Raw genomic sequence first — 15,305 nt, 5'->3', positions numbered from 1 at the left:
TTTAACGTTTATTTTTGAGACAGAGAGAGACAGAGCATGAACGGGGGAGGGTCAGAGAGAGGGAGACACAGAATCTGAAACAGGCTCCAGGCTCTGAGCTGTCAGCACAGAGCCTGACGCGGGGCTCGAACTCACATACCGTGAGATCGTGACCTGAGCTGAAGTTGGACGCTTAACCGACTGAGCCACCCAGGCGCCCCGAATTTTTTTTTTTTAATAGATGTTTGTTCATTTTTAAGAGAGAGTGTCGGAGCGAGGGAGGGGCAGAGAGAGGGGGAACAGAGGATCTGAAGCGGGCTCTGTGCTGACAGCAGAGAGCCCAGTGGGGGGCTCGAACTCAAACTGTGAGATCATGACCTGAGCTGAAGTCAGACGCTCAATCAACTAAGCCACCCAGGTGCTCCTGAAATATTTTAAAGTATGATATTTAATGATTGCATAGATGTACCATAATTTCTTTTGCCAAATCTATTTTTTTGTTGTTTATTTTTTTTTTGTTTTTGAGAGAGAGAGAGAGGGCACACGTGCACAAGCGGGAGAGAGGCACAGAGAAAGAGAATCTGAAGCAGGTTTCAGGTTTCAAGCTGTTAGCGCAGAGCCCGACATGGGGCTTGAACCCACGAACCGCAAGGTCATGACCGGAGCCAAAGTCGGATTGCCAGCCAACTGAGCCACCCTGCTCATCTGCAGGGTGCAAAATCACCCCTGCAGAAAGCACCCCTGCAAAATCTGTTTTTTAAGATTGCTTTCAACTTTCTGAGACATAATAACCATTGACCTTTGTGTAAATATCTGTGTGGACCTTTCGTTTCCTTTGGATCCATTCTTAGAATTATTGGCTATGAGTACGAGCATCTTACGGGCTTTGACAGATTGAGCCTCGCTCAGTCCTTGATTACTTCACTGGTAGAAAGTCCCATGAACCTTGTGAACGTGATGGTGTAGGGCTGCTGGCTGTAACTTTACTGTGTCTTCTATACAAGGGATCCCTTATTAGTTTATTATGTTTTTACCTTGTCTCCTCCCTTGGTGGGGTTTATGTGAAAAGAAGCACCTCTCAGTCTGGAAGGTAGGATGCCTTCCTTGCTTATCCTCACCTGATTAGGGTTGTGTCTAAGTCCACAGGCGCTCCGTGCTGCTGCGGGGGCTACGGGAGCCACGTGCCCTGTTTCATGTGGAACTTTGGGCCGGAAGGTGGCCTCGGCCACGTCAGACTACTGGTGGTGCTGCGATCCTGGAGAGGCTATCTTCTGGAGGGAGTTTCAGACCCTTTCTCTTTCTTCCTAGGGAGATGAGCAGCGACTGTATGAGTTCATCGTTCGTCATTTCCTGGCTTGCTGCTCCCAGGATGCTCAGGGGCAGGAGACCACTGTGGAGATCGACATCGCTCAGGAACGCTTCGTGGCCCACGGCCTCATGATTCTGGCCCGAAACTACCTGGATGTGTACCCATATGACCGCTGGAGTGACAAGGTACTAAAGCACAGGCCCGGCCGGAGGCCAGAGGCCACGTCTCACCCCATGGGCCTCGGGGAAAGGGGAAGACAGCCGTGTTCCCGACCCCAGTGCCGTCTGATGGAGCGGGGCCACGTTCTTTGAAATGGAAGTTGTCTTTTGCCTAAGTGCCACGCGGAACGATCTGACGCTTCTGCTGCTCTCCGTAGACCCTCCCCGTCTACGAGAGAGGCTCCCGCTTTCAGCCCAGCACTGTGGAGATGGTGGACGGAGAGACCAGTCCCCCCCAGCTGCTCACCGAAGCCGACCTCATCGCCCTCATGGAAAAGCACGGCATTGGTCAGTAGCGGCTCCAGCGCCCTCCGTACGGGCCAGGCACCGTGTCTCTTCTGGTCTTTGCCACGGCTCTAACGTGGCCATTGTATTCTTCACCCCCTTTGTAGTGAAGTGAGGCTTAGAGAGGTTAAGAACCTTGGTCTGAGTAAGTCCGCACATGGTGCTCTCAACCACTGCTTTACAGCAGCCGAATGAGGACATCGATGTGTCCCAGGACTCGGGGGTGGTGCACTGGGAGCACCCTGGCCAGGTCCTGTCCGTGGACTCAGGATATTTAGCCCACACAGGGATTTGCTTCTATTTTGAATAAGTTACCAACATTTAAGGCCTGAGAGATTCCACATAAAAAATCCGTGTCTTCATCTTGCGAGGCGTCGGGTCTGGCAGCCCGCCCCTTCGCGCCCAGAAATGGAATTGGAGTTGAATTGGAGTGGTGGCTGTCCCTTCCCCATCGCTCACACTTGGCTCCGCTCTCCGCTCGTTACCTGCCAGGCCCCTGCGGAGTCTGAGTTTGCTGCCCTGCGGCTAGCCACACGCGGCCGTGCCCTTGGTGTTCCTTAAAGCATTCCTCGTAACAGTATGGGAACTGGAAATTAGGTTAAAAGGAAACTGGGCCAGAACTGGCTTTCCCGGTAAGCCCCGTGGCCCAAGGTTTACAGGTGGGTCCCTCGGGACAGATCTGCCACCCCTCGTCAGTTTTCGTCACGGCTCTGTGGATGGTCTCCGGCAAACCTAGTTCAGAGGGGCAGCGGCACGATGGAGAGGGAAGTGGATGGAGGGGAAGTAGGAGTTCCCTGGGCGTATTCCTGGGGCACAGCTGCCCGCCCTGGGGCACAGCCGCCTCACTACACAGTGGGTTTTGTAGTCCTGGGACTTAGGAAGGAGTGCCCTCCTGGAGTCCTCTGGCCATTGCTATACTGTCCGCAAAGTTGCAGGGTTCGCTAAAATTAAAGTTAGTTCACCCATCAGGATTCACTCATTAAAAATCTGAGGCTTCCACAGCTAGACGTTGGTCTAGGCCCCGGAGACACAGACAGGAATCAAGCCTGGTCATTCCATTCCCCCAAGGGCTCATCTAGCCAGAGAAAGAAATCAAAGCAACACTTAAGTCCAGCCCGATGGGCTCTGGCAGGGAGCGGGCAGGGGCCTTAAACCTCATAGGAAGGATTCCTGGCGAGTGAAGGCAAGCCAGGCACCGGCCGAGTCTGCAGGAGGACGGAGGCACAGGGAAGCACATGGCACTGTGGCCGGGGGTGTGCGTGGAAGGTGAGGCTGGGAAGATGACTTGAGCCTGACTGCGGGGCCGGCGTTGCCTGCCTAACGAGCTCGGGTGTTGGCCTGTGGCTAGCAGAGCGCAGTTTAAGATTTCTGAGGAAAAGAGCAAAGACTTATTTTTTTATTTTTATTTCTTTTGAGAGAGAGTGAAGGAGGGGCAGAGAGAGAGAGGGAGGGAGAGAATCGCAAGCAGGCTCCACACTGTCAGTAGGGAGCCTGATGCGGGGCTCGATCTCACAAACAGATCACAACCTGAGCCGAAACCAAAAGTCGGCCACCCAGGCGCTCAAGAGAGCTACGTTTTTTAATATGTTACCAGCTTTAAAAAAAAAAAACAAAACCTAAAAATGTTACCAGCTTTATTGAGATATAATTCACATACCCCACGCTTGACTGACGTAAGACGTACAAATCAGCGTCCGGTATATTCACAAAAGCGTGCAACCCTCCCCACGATTAAACTTAGAACGTTTTCATTGTCTCAGAAAGAAACCCCGTGCCCATTAGCAGTCACACCCCATCCCCCCTTCTCCCCAGTCCCTCCAGTCCTGGGCAACCACTCCTCTTTCTGACTAGAACGATACGGCGTGTGGCCTTCTGTGACCGGCTTCTCCCACTTAGCGTGTTCTCAGGGGTCACCCACACTGTGGCGGGAATCAGCACTTCTTTCCCTCTTGGCTGGTGCTGTCCCGTTGTGCAGGTACACCCCGGTTTGTTTATCCATTCCTCAGTCGATGGACTTTTGGGTCCTTCCCATTTGTCCCGGTGCACATTTGTGTCCAGGTTTGTGTGTGGACAGTTTTCGGTTCTCTAGGGTGGATAACCTAGCAGTAGAATTTCTGGGTCCTATGGTAACTCTGTGTTTACCTCTTGAGGAAGTTCTGGACTGTTTGCCGTGGCGGCTGCACCGTTTTACGCTCTGGGAGCAACGCTTGAGGCTTGAGGTTTCTCCGTGCCCTCGCCAACATTTGTGGTTATCGGTGCTTTTTGGTTATACCCATTCAAGTGGGCGTGAAGTGGTACCTCTGTGGTTTTGATTTGCATTTCTCTGATGCCAGAGCTACATTTGCAGAGAACCCTTTGGCCACAGCGTAAAGAAGGGGTGGGTGGAGGAAGCAGCCAGAAAGGAGGAGACCGAGCACATTGCCCTGATGCGGATGACATGACGTGGGCTCCAGCCGTGGCTCTGCCACATGGAGCAGAGGACAAAGACGCAGGAGTTGTGAAGCTGACATTGACAGCTTAAGTGAGGAAGCGGATGCGAGGGAGCAGTGTGGTTTCTGCGTGGGCCGGAGGCGAAGGGAGATGTCTTACCGAGAATAAGAAGTCCAGGCAGAGGAAGGTGCCCACAGGACCCGGGGGCAGGGGGGGAAACGGTCTGCATCACCCCGAGTAACCAGGACTGGCTTTCAGGTACTGATGCCACTCATGCGGAGCACATCGAGACCATCAAAGCCCGGATGTACGTCGGGCTCACCCCGGACAAGCGGTTTCTGCCCGGGCATCTAGGCATGGGGCTTGTGGAAGGTAAGGAGGAGGAGCTCGCGGGGGTATTGGCGGAGCCGCGTAACTAAAGTCCCCGAAGGTGTCGCCCGGGGCCACGTAGAACACCGCTCTTGCCCCTGCAGGCTATGACTCCATGGGCTATGAGATGTCCAAGCCCAACCTCCGGGCTGAGCTGGAAGCTGATCTGAAGCTGATCTGTGAGGGGAAGAAGGACAAGTTGGTGGTTCTGAGGCAGCAAGTCCAGAAATACAAACAGGTTTTCGTTGAAGCAGTGGCCAAAGCAAAGAAGTGAGTCCGGGTCCGACTTGTGTGCGCACGCGGTCATTTGGCTCTGCCTCCTGGGCCGTAACCTCTCCCTGGGCAGCGGGAGCGGGTGGGGGTGATTCGGCAGAAACCGGGCGGCGCGCCTCCTCGCGCCTCGTGAAGTGTGAGCCGCGGGTGGTTAGATGTCCTCGGGCCAGTTCGTCACAGCCGGCGGTGTGCCTGGCAGGGCCGTCCCCATGCAGCTCCTTCCCCTTCGGGCTTTCCTCCCGAGGGTTCCCCTTCCCCTAGAGCTTCGCCAGCATACAAACGGTAATCGGAAAGACCTGGTCCCGTCGTGCCAGGCTGTTGGCGCCAGATAGAGACGCCATTCTCTTGATTTTAATTGTCCTGAGTTAACAGGCAGCACAGCCGTGGGGCAGGAAACCTAGTGCTGGTGTAGGACACGTTTGCTCTGTGGAGTATTTCTTGGAGGTGGCCACGCAGCAAGCGGCACGTGTGCATGTTGTTAGACGCAACCCTGTTTTCTACCCCGTGCCAGTTTGGCAAAGAAGCGGATGAGCCAGGGCACCCGGCGGGCTCTGTCGGTAGACCATGTGACTCTTGATCTCAGGGTTGAGTTCGAGCCCCGTGTTAGGTGTAGAGATTACTTAAAAATAAAATCTTAAAAAAAGAGAAATGGATGAGCTAGTTTATTTATTTTTAATGTTTATTCTTGACAGAGAAAGAGAGACAGGGCATGCGTGGGGGAGGGGCAGAGAGAGAGGGAGACACAGAATCGGAAGCAGGCTCCGGGCTCCGAGCTGTCAGCACAGAGCCCGACGCGGGGCTCGAACTCAAGGACCGCGAGATGATGACCTGAGCTGAAGTCAGACGCTCAACCAACTCAGCCACCCAGGGGCCCCAGGATGAGCTAATTTAAATGTAAATCCAGACAGACAGACACTTCTGGAGTGCATGCTAGGACCCTGTGCAGTTTTGTTTGGTGCGGGGCTGGTGACAAGGCAAAAGTACCTGCCTGTAGCTGGATCACTCCCGGGAGCTGCCAGGAGCCAGAGAGGAGCCAGGGCCGCTTGGCCAACACAGCTCCGTCTGCCTCCGTTCTCCGCATCAGGCCTGCGGCGAGCAGCCCGCCGGTTCCCCTGGTCACACTCATGCTGTGCGCGAGTAAGAATATCGTAAATGTTTTGCTCTTTCTTCAGATTGGACGAGGCCTTATCCCAGTACTTTGGGGAAGGGGCAGAGGTGGCCCAGCAAGAAGCCATCTACCCAGCCATGCCAGAGCCCATCAAGAAGTGCCCACAGTGCAACAAGGACATGGTCCTCAAGACCAAGAAGAGTGGCGGGTCAGTGCCAGACTTGTCCCCGCCGGTGCTCACCCAGCACTTGCTGGGTTGGCCATACAGCCCCCTGCAGGGCCCTGTCGTTTCACTTCTGTGTCTGTCTTTGTTTGTTTGTGTATTTATTTATTTATTTATTTATTTATTAATGTTTATTTTAGAGAGAGAGGGACCGAGTACTAGTGAGGGAGGGGCAGAGAGAGAGGGAGGCACAGAATCCGAAGCAGGCTCCAGGCTCTGAGCTGTCAGCACAGAGCCCGACACGGGGCTCGAACCCACAGGCCGCGAGATCATGACCCAAGCCAGAAGTCGGCCGCTTAACCGACTGAGGCACCCAGGCACCCCTCTGTGTCATTATTTAAAGGCAGGCGTGCTGCTGCCAGCCCCTGCACTAGGTATTGGAGGTAGAAGGCTAGCTGACAGGGACCCGGCCTTGGAGTCGTGACATGACCTGGGGTCCAGAGGAGGTGGGGGATGACGGCAGATTTGCGTCCCTTGTGGATCAGACGCCGCCCACTCACCGTGTGGAGGACGGTGGAGAAGCATGAGCTGAGGACCCCGTTGGGTCTGAGTTCAAATCTCACTTCTGCCACACACAAGTGTTGTGCCCCAGAGCAGGTTACTTAACTACTAAGCGCCAATTTTCCATAAACCTGGGGCGGTGGGGTCTACTCTGGGAAGGGTGAGGGTTTGGCGTCATGGGTCAGAAGTCTAGTAGCGCAGGGCCTGACATGTTAGAGATACTCAGCGGCACTGCTTTTCTTCTTCCGGTTTTGGCGCTGATTTGGACCTGGACGTGCCACATCCCTTCTCACTCTTAGTGCAGCAGTGGGTAGGCAGTTTGTCGCGAGGCTCCCCAAGCCGGCCCCGGGCCGCTGGCAGGTGTTCACAGCAGGAGTGGGGAATGGAGACGGTGGCCGTCATTTATCACGTGCCATCCCTATGGGGGGCACGATGCACGGTCCTCGACGTACATTCTGGACTCCGTAACCACACAGCAGGGTGGTGTTTTTACCTCAGTTTCGTACGGAGTGGAGGCTGAGGCTTCGTGGGCTGAAGCGACTTGTCTACAGCAGGCAGCCCTGGGGAGCGGGAAAGGCAGAATTTGATCCCAGGTCTTCGCGGCCCTTCATTCCTTCGCCCCCTTTGGGCTGCAGCCGTGTGCCGCCTCTGTGCTGCCTCGGGAGCGGGTGGCATCCCCGACTACTGACCCGTCACTGGCCTGGGCGAAGAGAAGGCCAGGCCGGCTCTCAGAAACCAGAGGCTAATGGGCCCAACTTGGCAGTGGGCAGTAGGTGCACGCATACGAGCCGGTGCTGGTACAGGCTTCGCCCAGTGCGGACTGCCACATGCGAGGGCTTAGTAAGTGCTGTGCTGTGAACTCTGAAGTTCTCCGAGTGCTTGAGTCACCGGGGAGGGGGGGGGGGGGGGGGGGGGGGGGGGGGGGGGGGGGGGGTCTGGGGATTGTCTTGTGGAATTTACCGCTCCAGGGCTTATCTGACAGTTGCCGTTTCTCAGTGGATTAGCTGTTTGAATAATTGGGGTTTGGGGTTTGGTTAGTTTTCCCCTGGTCTGGTCGTACCCAGGCATGCTCAAAGGACATCGTAAACTGTGTTCACGTTGGCTAGTCCAGCCCTAAAGTTTCGTGGCTGGAAGCTGTAAGGAATTGTTGGCCAAGGGGCACCTGGCTGGCTCAGTCGGACGAGCACACAACTCTTGATCTCCGGGTCGCGAGTTTGAACCTGACGCTGGGTGTCGAGATTACTTAAATAGATAAAAACCTCAGAATGATGTGGTGCAGGTGTCCAGAGTAAAAGCTCTTTCATCAGACAGATAGGGTTCTATTCCCAGCTCTCTTACTCACCGCATGTGCATCCTTGGGCAGGTTTCCAGACTGTTCCCCACCTCAGTTTGCCCCACTGTAAACTGAGCGTGTCAACGGTTTCCATCAGAATTGTCGTGTGGAGAAGTTGGGGAAGGTCTGAGAGCACACAGCCCGGAACCTGAGCAGCACCTGAGCAGAACCCTCAGGTCGTGGCCTTGCTATGGCCTGGGTTGGTCAGTGGGTTGTTTTTTGGTTTTGTTTTATTTATTTGTTTTGAGAGAGAGAGCGCGGGCATGCGTGCAAGAGCATGGGGGAGGGGGAGAGAGAATCCCAAGCAGGCTGTGTACTGACAGTGCAGAGCTCAACTCGGGGCTCGACCCCCCGAACTGTGAGATCGAGACCTGAGCTGAAACCAAGTCGGAAGCTTAACTGACGGAGCTCCCCAGGCACCCTGGTTTGGTGCTTCTAAAGAAAGCAGAGTCAGCAATACGTATTTCTTTTTTTCAGGAAGATGGGAGATAAATGCAGGCTAGTTTTTCTCATTTAGTACCAGCGACTGTGTATCCATTTACGTGTCCTTCAGGAAAATCAAGATCTCCCTTAATCGACTGAGGAAAAGTCTCCCTGCCAGATGGGCGACAGTCTAGGAATGTTTATTTCCTGCATGCAGTCTGGTGGCTCCTGCCTGACCCTGCTCCCTCTGCCCTCCAGGTTCTACCTCAGCTGCACCGGTTTCCCAGAATGCCGATCGGCCATGTGGTTCCCTGACTCTGTGCTGGAGGCCAGCAGGGATGGGACTGTGTGTCCGGTTTGTCAGCCGCACCCTGTTTACAGGTGAGCTGGCCCCTGAGTCGGCTGCAGGAAGAGCACAGGTGGGAGGGAATCTCCCGCGACTTTCATTCCTAGACCGCTGCGTGGCGGGGGGCGAATCGGTGCTCTCAGCAGCAGCTGGGTTGGCAGTCCTAAATCGGTCTGTGTCCCTTCCCTTTCCAGCTAGATTGCTGCCAAGTAGGGCATGGGGAAGAGAATATTCGTGTGTCGGCCGTGGCTTCCAGGCTCCTCCCAAAGGCCCAGAGCCCTCGTGTAGAACCCGTCCTCAGACCTTTTGGCCATAGGACCCCTTACACTGGTAAAAATCATTGAGGAGCCCAAAGAGCTTTTGTTGTGGGTTAAGCTCATCAATAAGCTTATCAATTTAGATTAACTTATCTAATTAATTAACTTATCTAATTAACTTAGGTTAAGCTTATCGGTAAGCTTATCAATTTAGATTAACCATCTAAGTTAAAGTGGAGGCATTTAAAGACACATGTATTAATTTTACAATGCATACACTGCATACTGACATAAATGGCATGTTTTTACTTATTTCCAAAGCAGACCAAACCAAACAATGCATTGTTTTCCATTTCTCTAAGTCTAATGTCTGGCTTTAGATAAGACTCGGGCCTCTGCTCCCAGGCAGTGTGCTGGGCCCGTGGCATGGGCTGTGGCCTTTGGCAGAGTCGCATGCCTACAGCAGGGAAGAATGACCGCTGTAACTTCCTAGCCTTGTAACAAAATACCTTGAAAGGGCCCGGGAGCCTCCAGGAGCCTGAGAGCCGCTGGTGTTACAGGAAGTGAACCTTTCAGAGACTTCTGTATTTTGGCGGTTAATTGGGATCTTAGATTTCCCCTGCCTCCCCCCCTGCCCTCGTGACAGCTGGACGGGCTAGCGGTTGGCAGGTGGCTGGCGTGGGCTCCCGGGGCCCCGAGGGGAGGCCCAGGGTGGGCGCAGCCCTTTTCGGACCAGAAGACTTGCAGCTGGTGGTTCGTGCTTTCACTCACCTTCTGGCCTCACTAGGTTGAAGTTCAAGTTTAAACGTGGCAGCCTTCCCCCGACCATGCCTCTGGAGTTTGTGGGCTGCGTCGGAGGATGTGATGAGACCCTGATGGAGCTCCTGGACCTAAGACTCTCACGGGGCGCCCCCAGAGCCAGCCAGCCAGCCAGCCAGCCCTCTAACCACCTGCAGGCTAGCCAGTCCCTGAACAGAATCGACAGCGCCCCCCGGGCCCTGCCACCACCCGCTGCCACTGGTGAAAGTGACTCTGTGACCTGCAACTGTGGCCAGGAGGCCGTGCTGCTCACCGTCCGGAAAGAGGGTCCCAACCAGGGCCGGCAGTTTTATAAGTGCAACGGTGGCGGCTGCAACTTCTTCCTGTGGGCCGACAGCAGCCCCCCGGATGCAGGGGGGCCCCCCCCCTCGGCACCAAGACCCTCAGGTGGCTCGGCAGGACGCCCGCCTGGCCCGGGGCATCGCCGGGGTGGGTTTGGCAGACCCGGCGATGACAGCGGAGGGGGCACGTCGTGCCTGTGCAGCCAGCCCACCGTCACCCGGACGGTGCAGAAGGACGGGCCCAACAAGGGGCGCCAGTTCCACACATGCGCCAAGCCAAGAGAGCAGCAGTGCGGCTTCTTCCAGTGGGCGGACGAGAACGTGGCCCCAGGTGAGACGGGACGTGTAGCCCGGCCGGGGCTCTGCTGCAGTTCGCATGGCGTCCACCTCCTAGAGCAAGGGCGGCCCCTGAAGGGAGGGAGGGGCAGTGGTGGGGCAGGTGCGCGGGGTCTTCATGCCAAATTCAAGGCCGGCTGCAGCCCACAGAGCTGCCCACTGCGCACCCGGCACTACGCTAGACACGCTATCTGTGCGTCTTCCGCCCCCCGTCAGCTCAGCACGTGCTCACACTTGTACAAACGGGGCAGCTGAGTCCCAGCGAACCGCCTCCGCTGGGGGTCGCACCACAGCACAGCCCGAGGCCGGCCGGACCGCTCGGCTCTGCGCTCCTCTAGCCTCGGTAGGCTCGCAAGGTCCTTGTCTTCAGCTGCGGAGCCTGGCCCTGGGGATGTCTAGGAACCTGCCCAGAGTTACATGGTTTGGGCCCGGTAACTGGGTCTGGTGAGAACCACCACCCAGACGTTGGAGCAAGGCAGATCACGCGCCCGGAGGCACTTGGAAGCGGTCCCGCCCACCCCAGTGCGCGGCAGAAGCTTAGTTGGTACCTGAGAATAGCCGAAAGGCCTGTTGTCGGACAGAGCTGGTCCCAAAGCCTAGCTATAGAACCTTGAACGAAAGGCCCGGCCTCACCGCCTCAGTTTCCTCGGTGAGCCGGGCACTTGCCTACCTTCCTTAGGGTTCCTGTCTCAGAAGAGTTTAGTTAAGTCTCAGACGGTGATTCTAACACACGTTGCCAGCTCTGCTTGTACAGGAAGAACCTAGAAGGCTGGGGAAGGCGCAGGGGTGGCTACCAGTGCCCGAGGGGGCTGGAGGCAGCCACTGCCACGACAGACTCGGTTTGCAGTGTGTGAGAGGTGGTCCAGGAAGTGGTGTCTGACGTCCAGGCCAGCTGATCAGTTGTCCCGGGTGACACAGGGCGGTCCAAACTAAGAGGCCCATTTGAGGGCTGGAGGAATCCAGAACTCCCGTTTCCTGGCATGGACGGTGGGGAGCAGGTTGTTGGTCACAGGCCTGCTGGGTTTCGCTGCTTCTCCATGTGGCCTCAGGCCAGCTGGCAGGACGTTGCTTCTGTAAAGAAGGCCTGTGTGAAGTGACAATAGTGCCCTCCTTATCAGGATAGTGATGGTGGGCCAAGGCCTTCAAGGACACAGGGTCCTTTAGGGAGTGGTGTCGGGGCAACGGAAGGGGGGGACACACCGTGTGTGGCGAGGAGGGAAGGGAGCCTGGCCTGTGGGCGGACCCGACCATACAAAGGCCGGAGGGACGCCCCCCGCCCAATGCTGGGACCTGTATTTCTGGCCACTTCTGTGTGTCTGTTCCAAAGTCAGCCTTCCCCTGACTCTTCCCACAGGGAGCCTCGGAGTCCAGACCTGGCCAAGAGACAGGGGCAGAATCCAGGGGCCAGAGGCCAGAAGCAAAAGAGCCCGGGCCACTTCCTCAGACACGGGCTCCATGGCCAAGAAGCCCCGGAAATGCAGCGTTTGCCACCAGCCTGGACACACCCGTCCCTTCTGTCCTCAGAACACATGAGGCAGGGGAGGGGAGAGAGGGCCACGTCCTCACACCTGCCCCTTCCGTCTCAGGAATAAGCTGTTTTCACCGGGACCAGGCTGCCCTTCGCTGCCCTGGAGGCTTTGCGGAAAGTGGCGGCTTTTGGAGTCTCGCCGCCTGTCGTGCTCGGGAGTCCGGATCCGGACCGCTCTCTCGAGAAGTCCCGTCTCTGGTGGACAGTGGCTCCCCGCCTGGGCTTCTTGCTGCTGGCGCCGCAAAGCATTTACCAGCGGGGTTGGTGCGTCCCGTGCTGTGGCTCCAGGCAGCCTGGAAGGGGCTTTGCCCACAGACATTCTGAGAAGGGGATGGGAGTGGCTCTTGTTCTAGAATTGTGTCCGTAGAAGTGGCTCCCACAGCTCGTGTGCCTTAATAAAGAATTCCGTCCCTCTCTTCTGGTGGGTGTGGTGCAGTGTCCGGTGAACAGTGGCAGAAACGACAGACACAGATGCCAGCCAGTGCTCGGGGGGACCTCTCGCCTGTCTCTGGGCCCCTGCGCCTCTCTTCCCGGCCCCTGCCCGTCCTCCCTGTCCACACGGCAGGCAGCGAGCCCAAGCGCTCCCAGCCCCACAAACGGCTTGCCCCGCAGAGCAGAGACACGATACGAGATTCCGGATGCTTCCACGCTTCGCAGAGGTGGCCGTGTCCCTGGTCTGTCTTTACAAAACCCTCTGATACATAACCGTGTGGTTTCTTTCACTGGTTAGAAGATAAGCAGAAACGGGGTGTGAGTTGCCCAGAGTTGCAATGCTAGTAGGTGACGAAGTGAACTCCCCTTGGGTTTTGGACTCCTGGCCCTGTACCGTTCGGTTTGACTGACAACTCCGTTCCCTGCCTGGATGGCAGCGGGCAGCGTTTTTGTAAGAGCAGCGGGTGGCCCAGAGTTGCTCGTGGAGCCTCCGGGCGGGCGGCGGGGTGGGTCACGGCCCTGCTGTTGTGTTTTATTCCCCTCCCCCCAGCCCTCGGCAACACCAGTCTACTTTCCGTCTTGATGGTTTTCCCTGTCCTGAACATTTCTTATAAACGGAATCACAGAGCATGCGACTTTCTGGGGCTTCTTCGACTTAGCGCGTCGTCTTCCAGGTTCATCCACAAGCGCGTGTCAGTACTCGTGACCGGGTGATATTCCGTCATGTGGATGAACCACACTGTGTCCCTCCGGGCAGAAGTTGACGGACATTCGGTCCGTTTCCACATTTTGGCTCTCGTCAATAGCGTTACTATACGCCCAGGTACAAGATTTGAACATCGTGGGGTGCCCGGGTGGCTCCGTTGGTTAAGCATCCAACTCTGGATGTCAGGTCAGGTCCTGATCTCGGGGTCGCGAGTTTGAGCCCCACTTTAGGCTCCGCTCCGCGCATGAAGCCTACCTAAAAAAAAAAAGCCGTGACCCCCTGTTCTCAATTCTTTGGTGTGCACACCTGGGACTGGACCTGCCGGCTCTCCGGGTAATTCTGCGCAACCGCCAAGCGGTTTTCCACAGCAGCTGCCCCATTTTACGTTCCCGCCAACAGCGCACAAGGGAGTTCTCCGCATCCTCGCCAGCACGTATTCTCCTCCTTTGGATTATTATTTTATCACCCATCCTAATGGGTGTGAAGTGTTCCTGTGGTTTTGACGCGCATTTTCCGAACGGCCGTTGAAACACTACCGGGTTGGACTGTCCCCGGGTCAGACCTGGCTGGGGTGCTGACTCTCCACCAGCCTGCGGTGCCTCCCCGGACTTGTGCCCTAACTGCTGAGCCGGAGAGGCCTCGTCCGTAACAGGGTGATGGTACGCACCTGGGGGCTCTTTGGCGGGAGGGCAGAGCCAGGCCTGACTGGCTGCAGTGAGAACGTCACCAACAGAACCCGCGGGGGAGTTTTCCAGGTCCCTTGATGGCCTGCTCAGGCTGGCAGCGTTCAGGCAACAAGAAATTGATCTGTCCCCCTCTAATGGTGCCTGGAAAGGTTTGGACCCCCGTATGGACCCCCACGTACAGCTTGTGCGGTGCAGGGCCGAGGCGAAGACCACCCCAGCTCGCTGAGTCCTGGTTGCAGCTGAGCACTAGGCCAGGCGGATCACGCGCCGTGTTAATCGGCTTCCCAGCCTCCCTGCGAGGCAGCGCCTGCTGCCCGTCTGATGGTGGAGATCGCGGCCCGGATGGGGACCTGCTTACCCCTAGAAGCTGTCAAGCAGGAGTTGAAGTCGGCTGCCATGCCTGCACCTCGGAGCTCTGGGAGAGTCCACACTGTTCTCCACGCTGCGGGGCGAGCCGCCTGCCGCCCCTCGGAGGAGAGGAAGCCTGGCTGATACCGCGCACACCTCCCCGTCAGCTGGTCTGCCTGCCCCGGGCTCACAGAATCCATCTCTGATGCTTCCTGGCCTTAGAGCAGCTGGAAACTACAGATAAGTCCCCTTCCCCGCCCCCCGCCGCTCCACGCGTGCCGGGCACACTGGGCACCAGCTCCTGGGACAGCGGCAGGAGACGCTGCAGCCCTTTGGGGTGAATCACAGCCCACGCTCCCCCCAGGAACACGTCAGCGGCTCAGACCCCGGGATCGCGCGTGGTGTTCGAGTTCCCGGGACTAGAATACAAAGTGGTGCAGGTTCAGCGAGCGCCCCAGGTGGTACCACTCTTCCCCCCTGGCCGTCCCTTCCGGGGTCAGATGTGTGCGCCCCATCCCCGCCTCAGACTGCCGTGTTCATGGTGGGGGAGCGGGGCTCCGGGTTGCGAGGTCACGACTGAAGGAGCTGGAGAGTCTGGCTTCCCACCGGCCTGAAGGTGCGGCCCGATGGACTGTGCTGTCCCAGGAAATTGGTAGGAGTGCAGAAAGGACGCACAACAGCGTCCCGGGAGCCCGTCTTTGGGGTACAATTCTGGGCTTCGTCCGCTACAGCCTTAGCGTCCTCAACAAAGCGAGTGCAATCAAATGGTCGTGTTGCTGGGGTTTGCTTGTTTGTTTTTTTTTTTAAATAACTTTTTCTGATTACAAAAGAAAAATTGACTTCTGAAAAATGTAAATGCGTAAGACATATATGCGATGTGCCAGGTTGAAGGCCTCCGTTTTAGGGTGAACAGGCCAGAGGTGGAGCAGTGGCCTTGGCCTACAGGCTGCTGGGTGGGCAGCTCCAGCCCCCACCCCTGGGCCCCAGCGCCCTTTTGGGCCCCGCCAGCCACATAAATCTGAAGGGGAAGGGCCCTTTGCCACCAAAGCTCGAGAAGTGCCTTCCTCACGTGCCTCATAAGCTAGCTCAGAGGCAATTCTTGAGGTAGATTCTGG

General features: G+C 56.8%; 1 protein-coding gene across 2 annotated transcripts in view; it reads left to right on the top strand.

Annotated features, from left to right (window-relative positions):
• TOP3A (DNA topoisomerase III alpha) overlaps positions 1–12,432 on the top strand; it is a 26,718-nt gene extending 14,286 nt beyond the window's left edge. The window contains exons 12-19 of one of the 2 annotated variants that reach the window (XM_049636876.1): positions 1,288–1,473; positions 1,665–1,794; positions 4,480–4,593; positions 4,695–4,860; positions 6,036–6,179; positions 8,710–8,832; positions 9,842–10,485; positions 11,845–12,432. In XM_049636876.1, coding sequence (XP_049492833.1) covers positions 1,288–1,473; positions 1,665–1,794; positions 4,480–4,593; positions 4,695–4,860; positions 6,036–6,179; positions 8,710–8,832; positions 9,842–10,485; positions 11,845–12,023 — 1,686 coding nt within the window. In that variant the 3' untranslated portion in view covers positions 12,024–12,432. The remainder of the gene's footprint in view (positions 1–1,287; positions 1,474–1,664; positions 1,795–4,479; positions 4,594–4,694; positions 4,861–6,035; positions 6,180–8,709; positions 8,833–9,841; positions 10,486–11,844) is intronic. The other variant, XM_049636877.1, reaches the window with a different exon arrangement.
• Positions 12,433–15,305: the final 2,873 nt, after the last annotated feature.

Source organism: Panthera uncia, chromosome E1 (genome assembly GCF_023721935.1).
Source record: "Panthera uncia isolate 11264 chromosome E1, Puncia_PCG_1.0, whole genome shotgun sequence".
NCBI classification, from domain to species: domain Eukaryota; kingdom Metazoa; phylum Chordata; class Mammalia; order Carnivora; family Felidae; genus Panthera; species Panthera uncia.
Note: the sequence above shows the minus strand (reverse complement) of the source record. Positions and strands in the feature narration are given on the sequence as shown.